This window comes from Danio rerio, chromosome 6 (genome assembly GCF_052040795.2).
Source record: "Danio rerio strain M-AB ecotype USA chromosome 6, GRCz13ab, whole genome shotgun sequence".
Classification (NCBI taxonomy): domain Eukaryota; kingdom Metazoa; phylum Chordata; class Actinopteri; order Cypriniformes; family Danionidae; genus Danio; species Danio rerio.
In genome coordinates this window covers 19,830,781-19,857,500 of record NC_141026.1, presented here as the reverse complement: position 1 = coordinate 19,857,500, position 26,720 = coordinate 19,830,781, and the positions used below count along the sequence as shown (strand labels likewise).

The window sequence follows — 26,720 nt, the reverse complement described above, 5'->3', positions numbered from 1 at the left end:
ATTGAACGTATTCCAAAAGTAAAATATACAAAAGAGCAATAAACAAAAATGCATCCATTAATCCGTACGCAAATTTCAAAATAAATGTCCACTTCCTTACAAATCTCAAATCTCTTACTAACATTCCATAAACCCATGAGTATAAAAAGACTAGTAGTGTCATTTTATTGTTATTATGTTTCACTTTATCTAATGTTATATTATCATCACAAACACTAATATGTGGCAGTGTCACAGGGGAAATGCATATGTTCGCACCCACCATCACTCACCTGAAAGAAAACAGACCCTCCATAACCCTGAATGTAGAGACATGCGGATTTCGGTGCTCTGGTTGAGAGGGAGGACGACCCCTTCTTCCAGGTAAAGCCAGTAGTCGGTACTGACGGCAATACCCAGCAGCCCCAGACTACACACAGCAAACACACTGCTGAGGAGCGTCAGCACTTTCCTGCCACACAAACCCATTTCACATCAGCAGAGGGTGTCAGCTGCAGGAAAACAGAAGCTGTAGTGAGAAAGAAAGAGAAGAGAAAATAAATCAGCTTAAATATCCAAAGAAATAAAGGAATAGTTCATTTCCATTTTCATTTCTTTTTTATCAGTCAAAAGTAACTAAAGGACTCTTTTTTAATAACCAAGCCACATGGTCTAAAGCTTTCATGGTTCATTTATAGTGTTCTCCTCTTGTTGTTATGTCTGTCGCATGACTGCGTTTGTTTACCTTTCCTTGACAGCACGCGTTCCAGTCAGCTGACTAATCAGTGGAGCCACCTGCAATCTATTATCGAGACCTATTTAAGGACTCTGTTTCTCATTCTCATTCAGTTGGTCATCTTTGTTTCTGTCTTTCAGATCATGTTTCATTGGTCTCCTCGACTTATAGGTATCTTGCGACCAGAATTGATACCATAGCTGCTGTCAACTTGTCTCCCTTGATTATTGTAACAAGCATTCAGCTAATGAACTTTTACTTGCAATTGAATCTGCTTAAATCTCCTTCTTGTGACAAAAGCGCACAGCACAGCTTCACCTGGGACGTGTCCGAATCCACTTTTGTTATTTTTGAAAGGACAGGAAAAGTGATCTGTACGCATCGCCTAAAGGCGCTGTCCTTGTTCTCTTAATTAGTTATGGGTGTGTTTTGGGCATAACGTGCATTAAACTAATCAGAGTCTCATCTCCCATTCCTATGAAGAGTTATGTTGCAACATGGCGTATTTGCTATTTACATGACAGATTTTTGAAATGGTGTTGTATTGTTTTTATTTTTTTACAGTCTTTGGTTGTGACCAGTATTGAAAAACAGGGGGTTTGGGAACGGCGGCCAGTATTGAAGGCAAATATGTGCATATCACTAGCACACTCGTTAAATAACAAATAAAAAACATGCACCATTGACTTTAGACCAGCTTTTAGTTGTTTATCATAGTTGATTCAAAATAGCAGCACTCCAACAATGTGCCTTAAACAACCTCTTTTTAAAACTTACATGCCCATAGGCACAGAAATGGGTGCAAATGCATTTTCTATTTAAACAAAGAGGTGTTATACATGAAAATTATACCTGTGCCAGGCTAAAACTTTCAAAAATACTTGTGTCATGTCTGGCGCCACATTGAACCAGGTGTATGAGAGGATATATTAATTAATAAATTATAATTAATTGTACATATTTAGATCAGTTACATGTAATAACTTGATTCATTTTAAGCAGGTTATTTTATAGTGGCCAAATGAAAATACCTTCTGTTTTGTTACTTATGCTAGGTAAGCAGACAAACCACCCATAAAAAAAAAAAATCTGAAACTAATCATAATTTAATATTAACTGAATTGACATTTATTTTAAAAGGTATATAAAAAAAGTTCAATACAATTTGCTTTACATACTGTTATGATCACCAGCAATCTAGCCCATGCAGATCGCTGGAGATCTACAAATCTGCCAGCAAAAGATCCTGCCTGCTCTAGATCCTGTCTGATTGCAAACACTCCTGCTGTCCTTTTGTGTTTTAGACCCTCGGCTTGTTTTGTTTGTTTACGTTGCCTGCTGCCTGCCTGTACTGACCATGTGCCTGTCTATGACTCTGGATTGCCTGTGTACATCTGTTTGCTCCTGTGTTGACTGTTGCTTGCCTGACCATCTCTGTTCAATAAACTCTGTGTTTAGATCTTCAACTCCCTGTTGTCAGTGTCCACTTCACATTACACATACATTTCAATAAAATAAGGTGCTTTTACAGCAGTATTCTGTGAAACGCAACTTAAACAAAAGTTTTGATATTGTTTAGAAAAGTACAAGGTGGAGTAAGAGCAAGAGTAGGGGGGAGATTCTTTTTTTAGGGTGTAGTCAAGTGTTTGTGGAAGGGATGACTTTTAAGTTGCTGTTTGAATGTTATCAGTGAATAAGCAGTTTATATTGGATTGGAAATTTCATAAGTACTGTGAATGAAATGTTTTTGTACACTGATTTTGAACTTGAGAATTTTGAAATTAAGCTCCAGAATTTTGGATCATTTGTAGTGGTTTAGGGCGACGCAGTGGCGCAGTAGGTAGTGCTGTCGCCTCATAGCAAGAAGGTCGCTGGTTCGAGCCTCAGCTCAGTTGGCGTTTCTGTGTGGAGTTTGCATGTTCTCCCTGTGTTTGCGTGGGTTTCCTCCGGGTGGTCTGGTTTCCCCCACAGTCCAAAGACATGCTGTACAGGTGAATTGGGTGGGCTAAATTGTCCGTAGTGTATGAGTGTTTGTGTGTGAAAGTGTGTGGATGTTTCCCAGAGATGGGTTGTGGCTGGAAGGGCATCCGCAGCGTAAAAACTTGCTGGATAAGTTTGGCAGTTCATTCCGCTGTGGCGACCCAGGATTAATAAAGGGACTAAGCCGACAAGAAAATTAATGAATGAATGTAGTGGTTTAACAGTCCAGCCTGTAAATTACAAGAGCTTGGGCAAGAAGTTGTGCAGCATGTTCTGTCAGGAAGGTGTCATGGTTGTGGATCTATCTGCTCTTCTATGAAGTGTCTGCGTGGTGCGATTGTTTATCTGTGTTTGCGGTGCGTGTGTGACTAGTGTGTGTGCGCTTCTTTCTGTGTTTGTGTGAGAGTCGCGTGGCTGTCAGTGTTGTTGTTTTCATGTCATCAGCTGGGCGGTCACATGATCATGGTCGCCTAGCACCGCTCAGCTGATTATCAGCGCTCCAGGGGCCTCATGTACGAAGACTTGCGTGGAAATCTTACTAAAACATTGCGTACGCACAAAGCTGTAAATGTGCGTACGCAGAAAAAAATTCAGATGTATGAAACACTGCGTACGCCGAATCTCACGCATATTCTTTTGTACATCCGAATGAACGTGAAACTGAGCGCAACATGCACGAGCGCAAAACCCCTCCCTGCCTCCTCCCCCGTATGAATATGCTAATGACTATGCTAATGGAAAAACCCAACGAAAAAGCAATGGCAAAATCAAGCAAAAAGAGAAACTTTGAACAGAATGTGAATTGGAGGTGCTGCTTTCGGAGGTAGACCGGAGAAAAGCGGTGTTATTTGCAAGTTTGTTCTCCGGAATTAACAACAAAAGAAAAAAATAGAGTGGGAGAGTTTAGCTGGTACGGTTAACACAGTTGGGTCTGAACATCGCACTGAGTGCATTTAAAAAAGAAATAGTGTGGTTTATATCTGTAAAGTGTTGCAGTACTCTTAGCAGTCTCAGTGGCGCACCTCATAAGAAGCATGTGATCGTGTACTGACACGTTCTAGCATAAACTCGGCTCGAGTCCAGCGTCTGATGAACTCTTTCTTTTTTTCCCCGCTACATATCAGATTTTGCCCACTATTTATCACGAGAAAGACAAGTAGGAATCATCAATAAGTTTGTGCATCATATTTTATTTGCACATTTATTGAATGGAAATGTTTCTGATTCACGCATGCAAATTCATCTTTAGATAGTGTCTTTATAGCAATGTGCGTGCGGTAGATAGCTCAGATTACATTGGGAAAACAGGCGACCGCTGCAAATTGTGCTTTAATGTTTAGCTGGTCAACTGTATGGTATGGAAATCTTACATACCTACTATATGAACCCGTCTCATACAGCTGCCATTGCAAGGATCAGACACTTTGTAGAAAAGAATTTAACACAACTGCCTCTAGGAGTCGCCAATGGAAATAAAACAGACACGCACAAAAAATGTGCGTACGCCTGCCAGAAAGCTGCCGTGAACCTGCGCACATTCCCACGTTCAGTTCATTGTTAGTAAATCCAAACGTGAGCGATTCTGAGCGTGAAACCTGGCGTACGCAAAGTTTTTGTGCGTACGCAGCGTTGATACATGAGGCCCCAGGTGTAGCGCATTACTGTGTCTATAAATGTTCAGCGTTCCTGTCTCACCTTGTCAGTTTGTTGTCCTCACTTGTCTTTGTATCTCTGTCAGGCTCTCCCCGTTGAGTTCGCTGGTGTTGTGCGCTGGTTGAAGTTATCTCCAATAAACTTTGATTCGCTCTGTTGACGGCGATTGAGGTTCTCTCCGATGAACATTTGATTCGCGCTGTTGACAGGGAGTGAAGTTCTCTCCAATGAACATTTGATTTGCTCTGTTGACGGAGAATTATTTGCTCCTTTCATCCACCTCTTGTGATCCTCAGACTTCCAGCCAGCCAGCTTCTCATTGTTCTGTGTTTTTCACTTCTGTGTTGTCTAATAAACTGTCGCTTGCATTTGAGTCCCCACATCTTCTTTGAACAGTGTGACAGAACGAACTGACCATTATGGACCCAGCAAGCACATCGGAGATTCAGTAGATTCTGTCCCGCAGCGCCGCTCGCTTAGACCATAAGGATCAACAAATGAAAGTTTCCAGCCAAGCCATTCAAGCTCTGGTAAACCAAGTCTCCGAACTCACCACCCAAGTCCAGCGTCTTAGCTCGGGTCTCGCCGCCGGATCCACTCTGCTGCCTCCTCCCGTTGATCCACCAGCCAGTACAGTTGTCAACGAAAGCCGCTCCAGCGAACCACGACTACCTCCTGCAGAGTTACGCGGGCGAACCCCATTTATGCCGAGCCTTCCTAGCTAAATGCTCACTGTATATTGCTCTCCAGCCTTCATCTTTTCCTAGCGAGCAGAGCAAGGTGGCATTTTTGATTAATCTGCTCACAGGTAAAGTGGCATTATGGGGAACTACGGTATGGGAGAACAAGAATCCTTGTTGTAACACCTTCAAAGCATTTTCGGATGAACTCAAAGTGGTTTTTGATCAAGCGGCTTCAGGCAGAGAGGCGTCCAGAAAGCCAGCAGAGCTCCGTCAGGGAGATCAGAGTGTCGTGGACTATTCCATCGAGTTTCGTACGCTGGCAGCGGAGTGTGGCTGGAACAGCGAGGCACAGTGGGACATGTTTTTTCATGGATTAGCGGAGCACATTAAGGATGAGATCTACGCGTTGGAGTTGCCTAAAACGCTTGAAGGTCTCATCAATCTGGCGGTAAGAGTGGACAATCGTCTTCAACGCAGAGGATTTCATAGGAGCCCCGTCTTCAGCGTCTGGCTTTGCAGACCTGTTTTCAAGAGGCAATGCCCCCTGAGCCGGAGCCCGAACCCATGCAGATGGGAAGGTTTCGTCTTTCTACGGAGGAGAGACGTCGTCAACGCTCTGGGGGGTTGTGTATGTATTGTGGAGTTGGGGGGCATTTTGTGGCTGTTTGTCTGGCCAAAAATAATAAGCCATCTACGGGTAAGAATTTATTGGTGGGGGAAATTATGTCTAAAAAGAACTCTCCTAATATGACATCTTTACCTATCAAACTGTGCCTTAATTCCATTTCTCACACATGCCACGCGCTCATCGATTCCGGAGCTGAGGGGAATTTTGTTGATTCTAAATTAGTGATCAGTCTGAAAATCTCTGTTTCTCCCCTTTCCTCACCTATCGCGGTGGACGCTCTTAGTGGATTGTCCCTTCCGACCATCACACACATTACTGCTCCCATAAGACTTATTACTTCTGGAAATCACACAGAACTCATTACATTTTTTCCTCAAAGACACTATTGATACTTCTGTCATTCTGTGACATTCGTGGTTGGTGTTACATAAACCTCACATTAATTGGAGTCATAATGCAGTTTTTTTGTGGAGTGAGAGCTGTCATGAATCTTGTTTATTGTCTGCTTGTTCTACTGTTCCTTGTTCTGTGTTTCAGGAGGAGCTGATAGATCTGTCAAACTTGCCCCGTGAGTACCATGACCTGAAGAGAGTGTTCAGTAAGTCCCGGGCTGCTTCTCTACCTCCTCACCATCCCTATGACTGTGCTCTATAGACTTATTGCCAGGTACGTCTCCGCCTAAGGGCAAGTTATATTCGCTATCTGTTCCAGAGAGGGAGCCTATGGAGAAATATATTTCTGATTCTCTAGCAGGCAAGATCATCCGCCCGTCTTCTTCACTGGCGGGGGCGGGATTTTTTTTGTGAAAAAGAAGGATGGTTCTCTTTGTCCGTGCATTGACTATCGAGGGCTGAACAGCATCACGGTTAAGAATACGTATCCTTTGCCGCTAATGTCTTCAGCCTTCGAGCGCCTGCAGGGGGCGAACTTTTTTACAAAATTAGATCTCTGCAATGCTTATCATTTGGTTCGCATAAGACCCGGGGATGAGTGGAAAACAGCATTTAACACACCTAGAGGGCATTTTGAGTACTGCGTTCTGCCCTTCGGCCTTTCTAACACTTCGGCTGTTTTCCAGGCACTCGTCAATGGCGTGTTGAGAGATATGATAGATCAGTTTATCTATGTCTACCTGGATGACATTCTGATTCACTCTCTCCAGGAATACGTTCAGCACGTCAGGCAAGTGTTGCAGAGGCTGTTAGAGAATGGGCTTTAAGTCAAGGCGGAGAAATTCGTTTTTCATGCACAGTCGGTTCAGTTTTTGGGGCATATCGTGTTGGTCGAGGGGATGCGCATGGATCCAGAGAAGATTCAGGCTGTGGTAAATTGGCCAACCCCAGATTCCTGTAAGGCCCTGCAGAGGTTTCTAGGCTTTGCCAATTTTTACCAGCGTTTTATTCACAATTTTAGCCAGCTCGTTGCACATCTGACTAACTTGACCTCCTCCAAAACACCGTTCAGGTGGTCTAACGCAGCCGAAGCTGCATTTTCCAAACTGAAGGGCTGTTTTGTTTCAGCCCCGATTCTCATAGCCCCTGATCCTTCTCGGCAGTTTGTAGTGGAGGTCGATGCGTCCGAGGTCGGGGTCGGAGCCATCTTGTCCCAGCGCTCAGCCTTGGACGGCAAGATCCATCCCTGCGCGTATTTTTCACATCGTTTATCTGCTGCAGAAAGAAATTACGACACTGGTAATTGAGAGTGTCTGGCCGTCAAGCTTGCGTTGGAGGAGTGGCGACATTGGTTAGAAGGTTCTGGGGTGCCTTTTATTGTTTGGACCGATCATAAAAATCTTGAATACATCAAATCTGCCAAAAGACTAAACTCTAGGCAGGCTCGGTGGGCATTATTTTTCAGACGATTAAATTTTTCAATCTCGTACAGACCAGGTTCTAAGAACATCAAGCCTGATGCGTTATCCTGTCTTTTTGATCGCTCGGATCGTACGTCATCTCCAGATCCGGTGCTTCCACAGAGGGTTTTTGTGGCGAATATTTCTTGGGAGATCGAGTCGCGGGTCCGCACAGCCCTGGATGGTGTTACGCCCCCGATCGGATGCCCGCCGAGTCGATTATTTGTGCCAAAGGATCTACGGTCCGACGTTATCCGGTGGGGTCATTCCTCCAAAGTAACCTGTCATCCGGGGGTGAGTCGCACATTATTCGTTATTAAACAAAGATTCTGGTGGCCAGTAATGGCTCGTGATGTGCGCAATTTTGTTTTGGCTTGCTCTGTCTGTGCCGCTTCTAAGTCTTCCAATCGCCCACCTGCTGGACTCCTTCAACCGCTGTCAGTGCCTTCGAGACCCTGGTCACACATCTCGCTAGATTTTGTCACGGGTCTTCCATCTTCTAACGGCAACACAGTGGTTTTAACCATGGTGGACAGGTTCTCGAAGGCTGCTCATTTTGTCCCTCTGCCCAAATTACCGATAGCCAGAGAGACAGCGGTTGCTGTCATTGATCACGTCTTTCGCATTCATGGCCTCCCGACAGACGTGGTTTCTGACAGAGGGCCTCAGTTTGTCTCTAAATTTTGGAGAGAATTCTGTCGTTTATTGGGAGCTACTGTTAGTATTTGTTCTGGTTTTCATCCCCAGAGTAACGGTCAGACCGAAAGAGCCAATCAGGATCTTGAGCGCACATTGCGATGTTTGGTCTCGCAGAAGCCCTCCTTTTGGAGTCAGCAACTTTCGTGGGTGGAGTACGCACATAATTTGTTACCAGTGTCGGCTACGGGCCTCTCTCCGTTTCAGTGTAGTCTTGGTTACCAGCCACCAGTTTTTCCCAGTCTGGAATCCGAAGTTGCGGTCCCCTCTGTTCACGCCTTTGTCCAAAGGTGCCGTTGTTTTAATGTCATCAGCTGGGCGGTCACATGATCATGGTCACCGGTCGCCTAGCACCGCTCAGCTGATTATCAGCGCTCCAGGTGTAGTGCATTACTGTGTCTATAAATGTTCAGCGTTCCGTCTCTTGTCAGTTCGTTGCCCTCACTTGTCTTTGTATGTTGTTGTGCGCTGGTTGAAGTTATCTCCGATGAACTTTGATTCGCTCTGTTGACGGCAATTGAGGTTCTCTCCGATGAACATTTGATTCGCTCTGTTGACGAGGAGTGAAGTTCTCTCCAATGAACATTTGATTTGCTCTGTTGACGAAGAATTATCTGCTCCTTTCATCCACCTCTTGTGATCCTCAGACTTTCAGCCAGCCAGCTTCTCATTGTTCTGTTTTTTTCACTTCTGTGTTGTCTAATAAACTGTCGATTGCATTTGGGTCCCCACGTCTTCTTTGAACAGTGTGACAGAAGGGTCTTATGTTTCTAATGTTGTACAGTACAAACTTGCATGAATGGGCTGTGTTTGCAACGAAAGATTCCTGATTTACTTAGAAAGGAAAATGAGGGACGATCCCTGTTGGATTGCAAAATAATTTTCTATTGCTTGATTTGCAGGGAATACCAGATAATTGTTTTTTTTGTCATATTAAGCATATAGGTGATGATTTTTCATTCATGCTGAGATGTCCCCCAGGCAATACATCCATCCAGTCACCATGAATCATCTTGATTGGCTTTCTCTCTGTCCTTATAAACAATTTGATTGATGTGTTGACAGATTTTTTATACATGTTTTTTTAATGTATAAAAAAAGAATTATAACCCTTTACAATTTTTTCGTTAATTTTCCTTGGGCACAGACCCCGATTTATCAGAGGTCTCTACATCGGATTGAACCACCAGCAAATGTTTTAAGCAGCAGTTGCCCTTTCAATCGCAAACCAGTACTGCAAAACACCCATACACTGTCAAATTCTCACTCATACACTACAGTTAGTTTGGTTTACTTAATACACCTATAGTGCATGTATTTGAACTGTGGGGGGAAACCAGAGCACCTGGAAGAAAGCCCCCCAACATAAGGAGAAAATGCAAACTCCACACATAAATGCCAACTGGCCCAGCGATCTTCTTGTTATGAGACAACAGTGCTAACCACTGAGCCACCATGTTGCCCTTATAACCCTTTAAACCCTTTGTTAATTAATATATTTGGTTAATTTATTAATATATTCTATTTTGATGTGGGTTTGCTCTGCTTTTTTGTTTTGTTTTGGTACTGTGACAACACTAGAAGGAACATTACAGTTGATGTGATCTTATGACGTGATAAGATTATCATGAAATAATGAAGTGCAATTATATATTTGCAATTAAGAAGTATAATTGTCGTGTTCATATCAACTTTATGTCTTTGTGTAAATGGATTAAAAGATGTCTACAGCTTTATTTGAAATTAGTACAGATATTGTGAATAGAATTTTTTTCTTTTGTGCATGTGTTGGATGCGGTGACGCAGTGGCGAAGTAGGTAGTGCTGTTGTTTCACAGCAAGAAGGTCACTGGTTTGTACCTTGTCTGGGTCAGTTGCCGTTTCTGTGTGGAGTTTGCATGTTCTCCCTGAGGTTTCCCCCACAGTCCAAACACATGCGCTATAGGTGAATTGGGTAGGCTAAATTGTCTGTAGTGTATGAGTGTAAATGAGTGTGTGTGCGTATGTGTGTGTGTGTGTGGATGTTTCCCAGAGATGGATTGCCACTGGAAAGGCATCCGCTGTGAAAAAACATGCTGGAAAAGTTGGTGGTTCATTCCGCTGTGGCGACCCCGGATTAATAAAGGGACTAAGCTGAAAAGAAAATGAATGAATAAATGTGTTGGATGCCATGTTTACACATGCGGTCACATGAAATATGCATAAAAGGGCTGTGTTTTTGACTATGCGATTATATCAACATGTATGTGCTTTGCCAGGGCATCACGGTGGCGCAGTGGGTAGCACGATTGCCCCACAGCAAGAAGGTCACTGGTTCGAGCCCTGTCTGGGTTAGCTGGCCTTTCTGTATGGTGTTTACATGTTCTCCCAGTGTTTGCTTGGGTTTCCTCCGGGTGCTCCAGTTTCCTCAACAGTCTAAAGACATGCGGTACAGATGAATTGAGTAAGCTACATTGCTTACTATGGGTGTTTCCCAGTGTTGGGTTGTGGCTGGAAAGGCATCTGCTGTGTAAAACATATGCTGGATAAGTTGGCGGTTCATTCGGCTGTGGAGACCTCAGATAAATAAAGGTAGTAAGCTGAAAAGAAAACGAATAAATGGGCTTCACTATTTCTACTTTTTATGCATATGTTACTCATAAACATTATATATTTTTGGTTGATTACATTGGGGAGGCAATGCATTCATAGTACTTAAAAATATGAAATGTGCAATTTGGCAGAAGAAATTTTGTCCTCTAAATCAATGGTCTTAAACTCAATTTCTGGAGGGCCACAGCTTTGGACAGTTTAGCTCCAGCTGCGTATTAGTTTTTTAGTCTTGAACACCTTGATTAGTTAAATCAGGTGTGTTTAATTTGAGTGAAAGCAAAACTGTGCCCTCGAGGAATGAAGTTTGAGGCTTATGCTCTAAATGGAGTACAAATGAGTACTAGGGTTGGGCCGATAGATGATGCCATCGTCCATCGCCGATGGCCAATAGACAACACAATGCTGAGCCAGCATCAGCGATCCTTCGCCCCGCCCTCGTCGCATACCTGCTCGCAAAAAATACACACTCAGGCCCTGTTTGCACCAATACGTCTTAGTGTTAAAATGGCATTTTAGAACGAAAATTATCCACATCCACACTGTGTTTTACATAGCATTTTTTAACAACCCTGAAAACGCACATCACGTGACCAAACACACACATCCCTCCCAGCTCTTCAGGTACTGTACATCAGGCACAACTCAACCCCACCGCTCTTCAAGCACCCATTTGCCCACGACCTCCAGCAATTCATCTCTGTCTCCCCCGGAATTGACTTTTCCCAACTTGGGAAAAGAATGCAATGTGAAATCTGACAGATGAGTTAGTCTTAAAATAATAGAGCAAGTTGACATTGGCAAAGTCATTGCTTAAGTGCAGTTGGCATTATAATTTAAATAAGCCCCTTTCACACTTACAACATTACAGATACATTACCATTTAGAGCAGTGGCTTTCAATCTTTCAGTTTCTAAGGACCCACAGCTCTGCACATTGAGTATCTTATTTGACACACTTGCTTTGGATAATTGGCTCATTGTGACAGCCATAAACTAAAAGATTATTTTTCTAGAGGGAGATAAGAGAGCCTGCCTTAATTACCATTAAGTGGTGATAGTTAAAGTCAGCATGAAATTGAAGTTAATTTTGTTCTTTCTTCCCATATTGTGTTGTACATCTGATTTTGATGTTACTGAAAAAATGTAGGGTGCTGCATGAATTTGTCCTTTGTGACTGACTGGATCGTTGCACCTTTTGGTATTGCTAAACAAAATGAGAAAAGATTTGAATAACAGTTTGTACTAAAATGTAGATGATAAGTGTCTACCAATATCACCACTGGCATGCACCCTCTGGTGCAGAATCGTTTCAGATGCCTGATGATGATGAGAACAAAGAGATATTTTTTTCTGATGGAATCATATAATATTAGTTCAAGCCACTACCTCTCATTGTGGCAGAACCGAAATAAGACTAATAGCATTGCTCTAAAGGCATTCCACGTGACCAGAAGTAAAATATATTGTTTTTCAAGGTGGAAGGAAAGGTTGTGGCATTTAGTTAAAGATTATAAGAGCAAAATTCATTTTTACAAAATAATGAAGTGCACAAATACATTGTTTATAACAAGCACTACTATATACATATAAAATAAAAAGGGTATATTTTAATTTCATAAAGACTTCACATACATTCATACCTATCGAAGGAAATATGTATTCTTAATACTCCCAACTAGTGCAGCAACTTCATCTGTTATAATACAAATAAATGCATACATGACAGTTCAATATCTTTCCACTTTTTTGTACATGTATTCATTACAGTGATAAATATTGTATAATGTTAGTTTGGAATGTAAAATTTTAAGTTTTAAAGGATGCAAATGAACTTCTCAGGGCAAGAATGGTGAGCCACACGTTGCGTCTACTCTCTCCTGCCAACAGCCAATCACAGCATTAAAGTAGAGAAACAACAAACACACACACACACACACACACACACACACACACACACGCACGCACGCACGCACGCACGCACGCACGCACGCACAAACACACACACACACACACACACACACACACACACACACACACACACACACACACACACACAATCCAGAATGGGATAAATTTGCCTATTGTGGTCAATCTTTGTCCGCATGGCACCTCCACCTAGAGTGGTTAACCCAAACCCAAAGCATGCAGACTATCTGAGACTCTTACGGCCAGAACCTACACTGCTGCAGGCCAGGCTGCATCTGCTCTGCATGCTATGTCCACCTATCAATGCTTCCAAGCCGAGAGGTTGGCTGAGCTGCAAGAGGGTAGAGCTCAGCATGGCAACTGATTATGCTCAGAACCGATTTCAACGTCAACGCCATTGACAATAATTTCACTGCTAGCCTCCAGGCAGGCAATACCTAAATTCTTAATAAAACGGCAGTTTCCTCTCTCCTTGGGTGTGCAAACCCAAGCCTTGCCAGTCTGGGACGCTCTGCCTTTTGGCTCGCGGCCCATATTGCCACATGCTTCCAGAGAGCAAGAGGCTGGCCTCCTTTCTCTTACTCCAGCCTCATCATGGTATCCAGGGAGGAAGGTAAAATACAATCTCTTATTTTCAGCTCTTCTGTTTCTTGGGGTGAGCACTCCCTTCCCGAGCTGTCTTTCCACTTGCATGTTTGGGATTAGAGTAAGCTCTGCCAGCCTGGTTAGCACTGCCCAGCCCGTCGCGGTGGCTCATGCGGATGGCCAGATTCTGCTACGTAATACAATTTGCTTCTCACCTTCCCAAGTTCACAGGTGTACATTTCAAGAGGGTCAGCCTTGTGTCTGCCCCATGTCGTTCCCTGTGTTGTGAGAGGAGATTGCTGTCCTGCTGGCAAAGGATGTAATCAAGCCGGTCCCTCAAGCCCAGATAAAAGGCGGGTTTTACAGCCTGTACTTCATCGTGCCCAAAAAGAGCGGGGGTTAAGACCAATTCCTGATCTGCGCAAACTGAACTTTTATTTACACAAAATGCCATTTAGAATAGTCACACAGAAATGCATACTCCAATGTGTACATTCCTTGAGATTGGTTTGCAGCTATAGACCTGAAGGACATGTCTACATTCTTTCACGCCACCGTCCTTTTCTCCCATTTGCATTCAAGGGTCAAGCATGGCAGAACAAAGCCCTCCCCTTCGGGCTCTCCCTGTCTCCATGGGTTTTCACAAAGCTAGAGGAGGTTGCCATAACATCTTTACAGCTCGGTGGCATGCACATACTCAATTATCTCAATGACTGGCTCATACTGGCTTTGTCCCAGGATCAATTGATTATGCGATCATGTCCCCAGATGGGCATGGTGCGTAAGTACAGACCGGGTGCACATCATTCCACTGTGCCTCCTCACCTTCAGCCCTTGGACAGATCTTGCTTTCCTACGGACCAGTGTGTGCTTCGAACAAGTATCCATTCATGTTGTATCGACAGATGCCTCCAACACGTGTTGCGGGGCTGTGTGCAACAAGCATGCAGCGCCGGGTTCGTGGACCAGACCCCAGTTAAATTGGCATATTAACTTCCAAGAGCAGATGGCAGTGTTTCCCGCTCTACGCTTTTTTTTTTTTTTTTTACCAGTTTTACATCAGAAACACATGCTGGTCAGGACAGACAGCATGACAGTAGTTGCATTTATCAACCGTGTGGGGGGTATATGCTCCCGTTGCATGTCTCAGCTTGCTCGCTTTCTGCTCCTCTGGAGTCACAGACAGTTGAAATCGCTGCGTACCATTCACATTCCGGCCGAGCTAAACCGTGCAGCCAATGTGCTGTCATGGCAGCTAGCACCCTGAGGGGAATGGAGACTCACAGTCCAGCTGAAAGCGTTTCAGGGAAGCCTGTTTGTTTCTCCCGTAAACACCCATTGCCAGTTGATTTACTACCTGACTAAGGCCCCTTTTGTCACGGATGCGCTGGCTCAGAGCTGGCAACTGGGTATGCGCAAATATGCATTTTTCCCCAGCGAGCCTAATTGCAAAGATTCTGTGCAAAGTCAGGGAGGACGAGAAACTCGTTTTGTTTGTTGTGCCTTTCTGGCCCAACCGGACCTGGGTTTCCAAACTCATACTTCTTGTGACGGCCCCTCCCTGGCGCATTCCACTGAGAGAGGATCTCTTCTCCTAGGGACAGGGCACCTTCTGGCACCTGCACCCTGATCTCTGGAACCTTCACGCTCAGGAAGCATAATCTAATCATCCGATTCCTCAGAGGCGCGACAATTGAATCCATGCCGCCACCCTCTCATGCCCTCTTTATTTGAGCGATTCAATTTGATATCTTTGAAAATTTTGTCTATGAAGATTGCGTTGGCATAATTTAAGAGAGTTGGGGATTTGGAGGCATTCTTGGTAAGTGAATAGCTCCAGGAATTTGAGCTGGCCTACTCTCCCAAGGTTCCCAGCACCCCATTTAAAGATCAGGTGGTAAAACTGCAAGCACTGCCCACGGAGGTGGCAGACCCAACCCATTCATTGCTTTGTCCCATTCACGATTTGCACCTTTACTTGGAACGAATGCAAAAATTAAGATTTTGTAAACAGCTCTTTATCTGTTATGGTGGTCAGCAGAAAGGGAGTGCTGTATAAAAGCAGAGGTTGGAATACTGGATAGTTGATGCCATCGCCCTCGCTTACCAATGCAAGGGCAAACCATGTCCCCCGAGCATGAGAGCACACTTTATTAGAAGTGTTGCTTCTCTTGGACGTTACATGCAACGGCTCTCTCACAGATTTCTGTAGAGCTGTGGTCTAGGCAAAACCTAACACATTCGCAAGATTTTATAATCTTCAAGTGGAGCCAGTTTTCGTTTGGAGGAAATTAAGCTTAGTGGCAAAAGTGCTTGTTGCGCCATGTTTCCTAACCCGGAGATATGTGCGCCTTTTCTATTCTGTTAGTAAGTGCTCCATTTGACAAACCTTAGAGAATTCCTCAGAGGCCCCCAGCAACCAACTCAGTGTTGGAGCTGGGTGCTTGGCTTAGTTTAATGTCTGGTATGCCCACTTGGTCTACCCCCATGCTGAGGTTCAGTGCCAGCCATGCACGGCCCCCGATGGTAATCCCATATGCTTATTTCAGCCATGGTGTGTTCCCCCTGACCAGGCGTACCCGTGTCTTCCCTACCCGCTAACCAGGTTATCTTATGTAGCACTCCCCCTCCATAGAGTTAGTCCAAATGACCCTTTTACCATCAAGTATCCCCTCTTGGGTAGCAGATGGCCTCTGCAGTGTCCTCCTCCTGGCACACTTTCCCAACTTACTGTCGTATTTCTAAATTCCTTAGTCTATATTAGTTGGGTAAAAGCACATTAACAACCCCCAATCTAAATTTCTAAAATTTCCCATGTAATGATAATTAAAGGGCCTAGGGGACGTTAGAAGGTTGTGCTTTTGGTGATGCTGGTGTGCTCACGCTATGCTTGGCAAACTTCACATTAGGAGCATGACGGGCTTAGCTGCTTTGGCTTTTTCCATACATTCTCCCATTGTCCTTTACCAGAAACACGCTGTAGTTCCAATGAAGGGGAAGAGCCTCGTTACATACATAACCCACGTTCCCTAAATAGGGAACGGAGAAGTGCATCTGCACTGCCACAGCAGCAGGGTCTTCAGCTGTTAGCTGAGTGATTAGCTCTTTAGCAGGCAAAAAATCTGAATGTTTGCTTTACAGATGCCAGCTGATATACTCCCTTAATGATTAATCACTGGCACCTGCAGATCTGAGCTCTGCCAACTCATTTGGCATTCATTGACCCGTTTTCTTACTCTTTAGAATGACTGATCTAAAAATCTCCCATTGTCTGTTACTAAACACACTTCTCCGTTCTGTATCAGGGAACAAGGGTTATGTACGTAAGCAGGACATTCTCCATTGAAATTCTAACCATAAAATAAATGGATATACCTTCACACTGCTTCCAGGGAGACAACTCAAACAGAACAACTACATTAGTTCCCAGTTTCCTTTCTCTAGTAAAATGAAGCAGAACATCCAAAATTTTCTAAGCTGTACCATTTGAGGTTCGGCCTCTGGCATCAACAGACACAAATTTGGGTTCATAATGAGCCTCCGAGGAAGCAGAAAGCCAATAACAAACAAAGAGTCTTTATTTGGAAAGACAACACAGTCTCACCCAGTCTATATGCCAGAGTGAGTATTGACTAAAGCCCTGCTCATACCATGCAATTTCAGCCACAACTAGGTTATAGGGGACAAAATAGGGAAATCATACAAAAGATTCCTACAAATCTAGGCTAAAATCTCAAAAATGTAGTTGTCCTGGTTTTATTATTGAGGTATGATGTAAGAAAAATGATCACTACAGATTGTGTATATTTGCCACAAAGTAACATTTCAAAACACGGGAAAGTGAAAGTGTTATAGATGGATGACGTCAAACGCAGGGTGAGTTTTCTTCCATGATAATGTTTTGCGCATCAAATTCAGTCTGACATTATGACAACTGAGATCTTATAGTGTGACTCGTGAGTCTAGTTTGTGCAGTCTGACAAGCTACAATCAATTAGGATTATAAAAAAAGCACAGCATCTTAAGTCTGAGTTTGGCTCAGAAGTCATTCAGACATCTGCGAAGATGTTAAGAGGTTACACACCTTCACCTCAAAAGTATCCTTATGTGCATGCTCTATGTTATTAAGGACCTTCTGCACCTAGTTCAGGTTCAATTCTGTTAGTCCTAGATTTTAGGATCAGTTCAAGGATGTTAAAACAGCTTCCAGCTAGTTTCTGCATTGTTTACCGAAGAAGTAAGGCAAGGCAAGGTAAGTTTATTTATATAGCACATTTCCTACACAGTGGCAATTCAAAGTGCTTTACATAAACAGGAATAAAGTATATGAAGTATATATCATTGACCTGTTCACTTACTCGTGATGCAAACAGTGCTCACTTATCCAAACCTCATTTACAGACTATTGATGTATTATTACCAGTACATGATAGTTTAATTTTAATCTTAGATGTTATAGCTGGACTCATGTCTAGCACCTTTAGACCTCTACAGATGATCCAGAATACTGTAGCTTGTCAGGGCTTCAATAAGAGAGAGCACATGTAACACCTCTCTTTATCTCACTGATTTGGTAGCCGGTTGAGACTTGTATCAAGTTCAAATCATTGATGCTTGCTTACAGAACAGCCACTAGTACTGCACCCTCTTACCTCCACCTACTCCTGAAGGTCTACAATCCCTCTTGTTGGAAAGTGAGCGCTGCCTTGTGGTAGCTTCACAAAGAGGCTATAAGTTCAAAATATTTTTCTTCAATGTTGCATGCTGATGGACTGCTGATTCACTAGTGTCAAACGACAACAAAAAACTCATCTCATGAAATCACTTGGGATCCGTTCTTCGCACGTGGATTACACAGTTGGCTGGATTTGGTTATTGACGATTTGACACGATCCAGGATCGATTCGTTCTTCAAAACTGATCCGAGAGTTGTTGTCATAGCAACAGTTCTAGTAGCTCAAACCTGGTCGGGAGCAGGTTCAATTGATATAAACAGGATTAGATCGGGTCAGTTCAAGTAAAGATATAAATTATGCAATCTGCACCCCTGAAATGAAAGTACAAAGACTGCCACCTGGTGGTGCAAAGAGAAAACTTATTGACATGAACTTTTTAGATCACTTTATTACAATTTGTGTATGATAATAGACATGCACAATATGTGACTTTTTTTAAAAAGCAATAATACATTTATGCAGTCATAAACATGTTTTGACAGTTAATATGATAGTGATTTGATGCTTCATAAAAGTTGCAGACATCTTTACAATATCAAAATGCTTTCGTAAACATACAGTTATTCTTTACACCGATTAAACACCAGCTACAATAATACTACTATAATAAGAAAAAAAACGCTCCAACTGTAAAACTTAATAAATTGCTCTTGACACATGAAAGTGTAAAGCATGCAGCCCGTAAACGTATTGTGTATCATATTAAACAAACAGTTTGCTACTAATTTGATGTAATTTAGCTCACATGGATAATTGAATATTAATCAGATGATGTCATTACGCTGCTGTGCCATCAGCCAATCGTTGCCTTGCTGACCATGATTTTGAGGATCGATAGATCAGTCCTTCACAACACATGCAGCGATCTTAGATCAGTTCATCCAGAATTTTAATCTGATTCACGAACTTGTTTGAAGAACCGAATTAGCCAGAGATCAGATATCAAGAATAAAACATCCAGGATCTGCCAAATCATCTTAAATCATTTAAGCGAGCTATGAAGAATAAACCCCAGGACCCATGTAAACAAAACCTGAATCCATGTGAACCTCTACTCCCCCTACTTTCTAGGCGACAACCCTAAACTGTGTGTGCCTCACACAGATGAGTGACAAAGCACCTGTAGAAAACACATTCTTTCATCTCTCTGACACTTTAACGGATAATTGGACATTTGCACCAAACACTTTCTTAAGAAAAAAAAATAAAAACAATACACTATGCATTTATAAAGTCTGCTTCACACAGGTGTGTGGGCTTGTGTGGTCCTGTAGAAACACTCTTCTCTCTCCATAAAAAAATCATCCTATTCATGTGTAAATAGACGCGTGGACATATTGAGTTCACCCGCCTCATTCGCGTCTAATTCGCTTAATTTGCGCATCAGATTCACTTCACAATACATGTGGATTCGCATCAAGGTCGGGGTTTCTGTCTTCCTGATGACACTAACTTCGTTGATAAACTTCTAACATGGTGTTTATGTGCTTTAGGAAGGCTGAAAAACTGTGTAGATTTGTTTGGCACCGTGTCTGAGTGCCAACTGTGTGAGTTCATCAACTCCTTCAGAAATTATACCTGAATGACGGAGGCTTTCAGCGGTGCTTCAGACTGAGCCAAGCCCAGTTTGATGAACTGTTGTCTGGTCGGCAAGAGGGTTTTCCTTCGGACACTAACAACAGGCACTACGTCATCAATCCCCTACTAAAGCAAGCTCATGATTGGTTAACCTGGTGCTACTGTCCGCTGAAGTTCAGATTTTCCATCTCGAATGATTCACATGATATGCGCAATAAGCACGTCAAACGTCAAACGTCAAACTCGTGTTGCTTCATTCATGCGGATCATGACGCGGGATGTCTATATGCATCTTTGACTTATTTGACTTAACATGTAGATCACTCATGCTTGACACTTCATCCACGTCAGTTCCTTAGTATAATAAGCACTTCCTGTGTGTACAGCCTCTTCTTGTTAAATTGCTGAATGTAGCTTTGCTGGAGCATTGTGAAAGGAAAATGTCCTGAATAGAGGGGAGAGGGACACAGTTGATCTTCTCAGCTGTGTTCACTGTCCGCTGAAGGATCTTGCGGTCAGCAATACAGCAGTTTCCGTACCAGACAGTGATGCAGCAGGTCAGCACACTCTTAATGGTTCACCTGTAGAAGGTGGTGAGATTGGGTACAGGGAAACCTGGCCTTTTTAGCTAGTAAAGAAATTGTAGACAATGGTGTGCCTTCTTGAAAAGGGACATGGAGTTTGTGGTCCAGGTGAAATCCTCTGTGAAATGCACCCATAATAATTTAGTGCTGCTAAATCTCTCCACAGTCGAGCTGTCAATGGTCAGTGGGGGTGGTCAACAGAGTTTCTCCTGAAGTCCATCACGACCTCCTTTCTCTTTTCTACATTGAGAGATAGGTTGTTAGTGCCACACTCTTCAGCCAGCTGTGCTACTTCTTCTCCGTACTGCATTTTGTTGGTGTGCTAATGAGACCTTTTGTGAGATTGTTGTGTCATCAGCAAATTGGCAGTGCAGTCACGAGTCAGCAGTATGAAGATCAGCAGGCTATGCACATAGCCTGTTGTAGAGCACCTATACTCAGTGTGGTAGTGCTTGAGGTGTTGTGGCTGACACAGACTAACTGAGGTGTTCCAGTTAGAAAGTCCAGGATCCAATAGCAGAGGTAGGTGTTCAAGTCCAGCTGGTTTAGTTTATTAATGAGCTGTTGTGGTATTATTGTGTTGAATGCTGAGCTGAAGTCGACGAACAGCATTCTAACACAAGAGTCTTTAGTTTTAGGTGGTTAACAGCCAGGTGGGGGGTGGAGGAAATTGCATCGTCTATAAAGTGATTTGAAAGATATGCAAACTGGAGCTGATCAAGTGCATTGTGGAAGCTGGTCTTGATATTGTGCATGATAAACCTCTCAAAGCACAGCAACATGACTTGACGCAGTGCTATAGGGACAGTAGTTGTATAAACAAGATTCAGATGATTTATTTGGTACCAGTATTATTGTGATATATTGTGTATAACAGTGTTTCAGTACATGGCCAGGTATGTTGTCCGCAGCCTTGCGAGAGATAATCCAAGATAGGGTTTTCCTCATATCGACTCAACACAGACAGAGCACCTGGTCATTGGCAGGTAAGGGTAGTTTTTGTGCAGGTGTGTCATTTTGTATTTTAAATTGTAAATAAAAATGGTTTAGGACATCTGGGAGAGATGTGTCATCATCACAGGCCTGTGGTAGAGGCTTGTAGTAGTCGTAGATGGACTGAATGGCTTGCCACAGACTCTTTGTGTTCTTACTGTATGTCAAGTGATTATTGATTTTTTTGCACATATGGCCACTTTACATTCTTGATGCCGTATGAATGTTGGCCCCTGTTGTTTTGAGGGCTTCTTTGTTCATTGATATGAAGGTTTTATCTCTGATCTTAAGCAGCCCATCAACCTATGCGGTGATCAACTGCTTCTGATTTGCACATGTGGTGATGGCTTTGATGACTGTAACATCATCAATGCGCTTTTTGATATAAACACTGATAGTTTCAGTGCATAAATGTAAGTCTGTGTGGTTGTTGTAGGTGGCTGCCCCTTTAAACAGGTTCCAGTCTGTGCACTGGAAGCAGACCTGTAGTTTTGAGGTACCATCTTCTGGCCTGATGAGAAACTGTGATGAGATTTTTAACCGGTTTGGTGATTTTCAGAAGTGATTTGTCTGCTGGGATCAACATAACAGAGATATGGTCAGTGTTCAATGTGGGGGCAGGGTTGGGTTTTTATGCTTTCTTCTTGGTTGTGTAAACAATGTCCAAAGCGTTGTTTATCCTTGTTTTTCCAAAGTTCACGTGTTGGCAAAACTTTGACAACACTGTTTTCAGATTTGCACGGTTTAAGTCACAGGCTATGATAAAAAAGCCACCTGGGTTATCTGTTTGTTGCTCGCTGATGGCGTTGTAAAGTTCACAAATCACATCTTAAGTGTTTGGTCATGGAAAAAGTCATCCGTGACAAAACAATGTCACGTTTGTGGTTGGGAAAAGGAGTGACCACTCAAACGCAGACAAAAATGGGTTTATTAAATACAAAATGAACAAAAAGCAACAAAAACTAATCCAAGGGGGAAAACATAACTAAAATAACAATAAACAAACAAACACGACAAGTCAAGACTGGAAACACCATATGATGAACTGGCACAGGACAGCAGACATAAGGAGACTATAAAGGAGAAATAATTCATTAACACACAGGTGAACATAATAAGCCAAAAATGGGTCACCAAAGAGGATGGGACTAGACAATAGGCAGGAGAGCACATGACACATGACAACACAAGCCACATGCTCATGAGAAAACAGGAACAGAACATGCAGCCAATGGGGAAACTCATTAACCGTGTATTTACATGAAATAAAACCCTTCAGCACACGGCCACAATGTAAACATGAAGCCATGTGCTTACACAACACCATCACAAATAGAACGCAAGACACAAGCTCACAATAAATGAAAACATTCATCGTGCACTCACACATGCGACATGCATGTTCCAACAAAAACATCATGTCTCAAGCAAAACAACACAAACACCAGGATGAGAGCGCACACTCTGAGCATGTCCAGACTTCACGCACCCATGTAGAACTGGAGCTCGCATGGCCCGAGAGTGGTCAAGATGACACTCATACAAAAGACGAGGACAGACAAGAACAGAATAAGAGTGCTCAACAGGAGAAAACTCGAGCTGAGCACAACATACAAGACAAGACAGCACTAGTGTCTAGATTCCTCCACCAAAAAAAGAATTAACAAGACAGAAGTGGCAGACAAAGAATCGTCGCACAATTCTGCAGCAGATAAAATGGTTGACAGTTCAAAAACATAAACTCCATCAGCGATGAACCGTGTTTTGTCACTACAGCAGTATTTTTACCCTATTCTTTGTTGACCTACACACAAGTCTCCCCCGTGGGTCTTACCAGACAAAAGTGTATCTCTGTCCCCTCAGTAACAGGTCCAAGATGTTGATCTTCAGCCATGTTTCAGTGAAGACAAACACACAACAGTCTCCTGCCTCATGCTGTGTAGATCTGTTGAGTTGGATTATGTCCAGTGTTTTTTCCAGCGAGTGTATATTTGAGAGAGCTGGTCTGGGGGGGCTAGACCTTAGTCTAGCTTGTATACCTCTAAGCACACTGGACTTTTATCTCACTCACACCACTTGTAATGTAGCATTATAAGAGTAGCATCTGTTCGTGAGGGTCTCGAATTTTAGCTTCAGCAGTAAAAAAAGGCCTTGTAGCTTCTTAGCGAAAACTAGCAAGAGTGGTGTTTGTATGGGCTGCCAATTTCCAAAAAGCTTTGGGGATTATAGATGTATTTCTTAGTGGTTTCCTTATGGATATGGATGACATTATTTGAGGATGTACAGACAGTATTAAAAGATATAAAAAAAACCCTGTCCTTAAGACCCAGGGGAGCCACTGTCTCTGATTATGCCACCATTTTGGGTAAAGGCAAGATTGCTGTATTCTCAACTCCAGGAATACAATATATTTAAATCAATCAGTGGTCAACTGAGGATCTGATAAAGTTTTTCTAGAAAAGTGTGCCATATCATGTGTAACGGAAGCCAGCTAGTAAGTGCTGTGCAGGTAAACCTCATTCCTCTAACCTCTAAAGGTTCTCTAGCGACAGACCTTAGCCTCCTAAGTAGAGCAACTGACTCCCATGCGAAAAGTCGCCGGTACGATCCCAGCTCAGAATGGGTTACTCTATATAGTATATATAGACTATATAGGCTCAGACCTTCATTTAGGTGTATGTTTACACTGCCTTCAGATCAGGGGATGCACGGGCCTACAGCACTTCCGAGGCTAATCTGAGGAGGGGCATCAAAAAGGCCAAGCACTGTTACAAGCTAAAGCTAGAGGAGCACTTTTCCAGTTCTGATCCTCGGCGCATGTGGCAGGGCATCCAGGCCATCAGCAACTACAAACTCAGCCAGTCCACAGCTACAGCCACAAATGTTTTCTTCCTGAATGAGCTAAATGACTTTTATCATAATTTTGAAAGAGACAATAAAGAACCCTACACCAGGATCACATCCTTAACCGACACTCACCTCCTCAAACTACTTTACTCACAACAATCATCATGAAGTGCTTCGAGCAGTTGGTCCTCTCACATCTAAAAGACTCTCTGCCATCCACACTGGACCCACATCAGTTTGCCTACCGTGGCAACAGGAGCACAGAAGATGCAGTCTCCATAGCACTGCACTTTGTACTTACACACGCTGTTTGTTGACTTCAGCTCAGCATTCAACACTGTCATACCTTCCAAGTTATGATCAAACTTAGAGACCTGGATATCTACACATCTCTCTGCAACTGGGTTATGGACTTTCTGACTAACAGACCTTGGAATTTTAGATCAGGCCACATCTGCTCCACCACCATCACACTTAACACTGGTGTACCAGAGGGCTGCGTGCTGAGCCCCTTCCTCTACTTCCTTTTTACCATCGACTGTAGGACTGTGAACAAATCCAACAACATCATCAAATTTGCAGATGACACCACAGTGATTGGTCTAATCAGCAGCAATTATGAGACTGCCTACAGGGAGGAGATACAGCATCTGGCCACTTGGTGCACCGACAATAATCTGCTCCTTAACACCAACCAGACCAAGGAGCTCATTGTGGACTTCAGAAAGCCTGTCTCATCCTTCAAGTTCCTGGCGACCCACATCTCAAAGCGCCGCCTTCCGGCAGGCGCTTCTGGCTCCACTAGACAAAAACCAGCAGACTGAGGAACAGCTTTTTCCCCAGAGCTGTCTCCCTTTTGAACTTTGCCCCTCACTGACTCTATTGTGTTTTTTTTACTGGAAAAAAATGCTTAGAACTTACACCATCAACTAAAATTTACATTTTAATTTTAATATTATTATTATTGGTGAGCCTAAGTATCACAACAGAGGACATATCACCTTGTCGCAACACGCTCTCTAGTTGCAACTAGGTTGCTGTTGAAACCAATACTCGTGAGGCCAACAGGGTGTTCCCACCTTTTGGTCTGTGTGGCTCCTAGTGCCCCAGTATAGGGATGAGAACATCTGTGAGCACCATCATTCAAATGAAAAGTTAAACTAAAGTCCTGACTCTTTGTGGTCATTAAAAATCTCAGGATGCCCCTCATAAAGGGTAGGGATGCAACCCTGATATCCTCGCCAAATTTGCCCAATGGTCTCTGTCAATCATGGCCTCCTAACCATTACCATATTATAATTTGCTTCATCACTCTCTATTTTTCAATTTAAATAGCGATTTGGCAATTGAAAACCACATTTTCAGTATTTGTGTTTTTCCATTTTAAAAATACAACCAAATTCTAAATCACTTCATATGCGCTCAATGTCAAGTGGTAAAAACAAAACTTTATGAATTTATGACCTCAAGGCTAGATGATTGCAGTGCATTACTAAGTGGTTGCTCTGCAGACTCACTCACTCACTTACTCACTTTCCTTCGGCTTAGTCCCTGGTTTATCAGGGGTCGCCACAGTGGAATGACTCACACAGCAATTTCTCTAGTACATGTTTTACCGCCAGATGCCCTTCCTACTGCAACACATTTCTAACAGTACACTAAGTATGTCTCCTGAAATGTGCTAGGAAAGCTGTTCCAGAGTTTAAGTGCCAGATACGAGAAGGATCATTTACCTATAGTCAATTGTGATATTCTAGGAATAATCAATTGTCCAGAATTAATTGAGCATATTGGTCATGAGGAACTGTAATACACCAGGTGCTTCCTTAAACACTGGGGAGTTAAGTCATTCAGAGTTTTGTAGATAGTCAATAAAATGATATACGATGTTTAATAGGGAGCCAAAGCTATGCTGGAAAAACTGAGAAATATGGTCATATTACTTAGTTCTGTAGCTGCAATCTGATCCAGCTGAAGTTTGTTAATTAGGCATACAGGAAAACCATCTAGTAACACACTACAACAGTCTAACTGAAAGGTCATGAATACATGAATAAACTTTTTGTATCAGATATTGACAGCATACGTCAAAGTTTGGCAACATTTTTAAGATGAAAAAATTGAGTTTTACAGATGTTTTCGAGCATGCACCTTTTATTTAAAGTCATACCACATCATCTCAATTGGATTCAGGTTAGTACTTTGACTAGACCACTCCAAGTTATTACTTTGTTTCTTCTTCAGCCATTCAGTAGTGGTTGCTGGTGTTTCTTTGATCATTGTCTAGCTCTAGAACCCAATTTTGCTTTAGTTAGATGTCACTAACAGATGGCGAGACACTATCTTGCAAAATACTTTGTTGCACGACAGAATTCATGGTTCCATTTATCACAGCAAGTCTTTCAGTGAAGCACCAAAACAACCCCAGACCAACACACTGTAACCACCACCACATTTTACTGTTTGTGTGATGTTCTTTTTTCTGAAATACAGTGTTACTTTTATGTCACACATAATGGGACACACACCTTTAAAAAAAACTTTTGTACATCAGAGTACAGAGTAATTTCCCAAAAGTCTTGGAGATCATCAAGATGTTTTCTGGCAAAACTGGGGTAAGCCTTTATGTTTGCCTGCATGGTCCTTTATGTAGCATCAGCACAGATTTTAATAC

At 42.8% G+C, this 26,720-nt stretch overlaps 1 protein-coding gene and 1 long non-coding RNA gene across 2 annotated transcripts in view; both read right to left on the bottom strand.

Moving 5' to 3' along the window:
- LOC147843476 (uncharacterized) overlaps positions 1 to 26,720 on the bottom strand; it is a 756,120-nt gene that overhangs the window by 343,201 nt on the left and 386,199 nt on the right. The window lies entirely within an intron of this gene.
- The window catches only part of cacng5a (calcium voltage-gated channel auxiliary subunit gamma 5a), a 60,347-nt gene that overhangs the window by 29,509 nt on the left and 4,118 nt on the right, over positions 1 to 26,720 (bottom strand). Inside the window, 1 exon segment of the mRNA NM_001326562.2 lies at positions 273 to 508. Coding sequence (NP_001313491.1) covers positions 273 to 468 — 196 coding nt within the window. The 5' untranslated portion in view covers positions 469 to 508.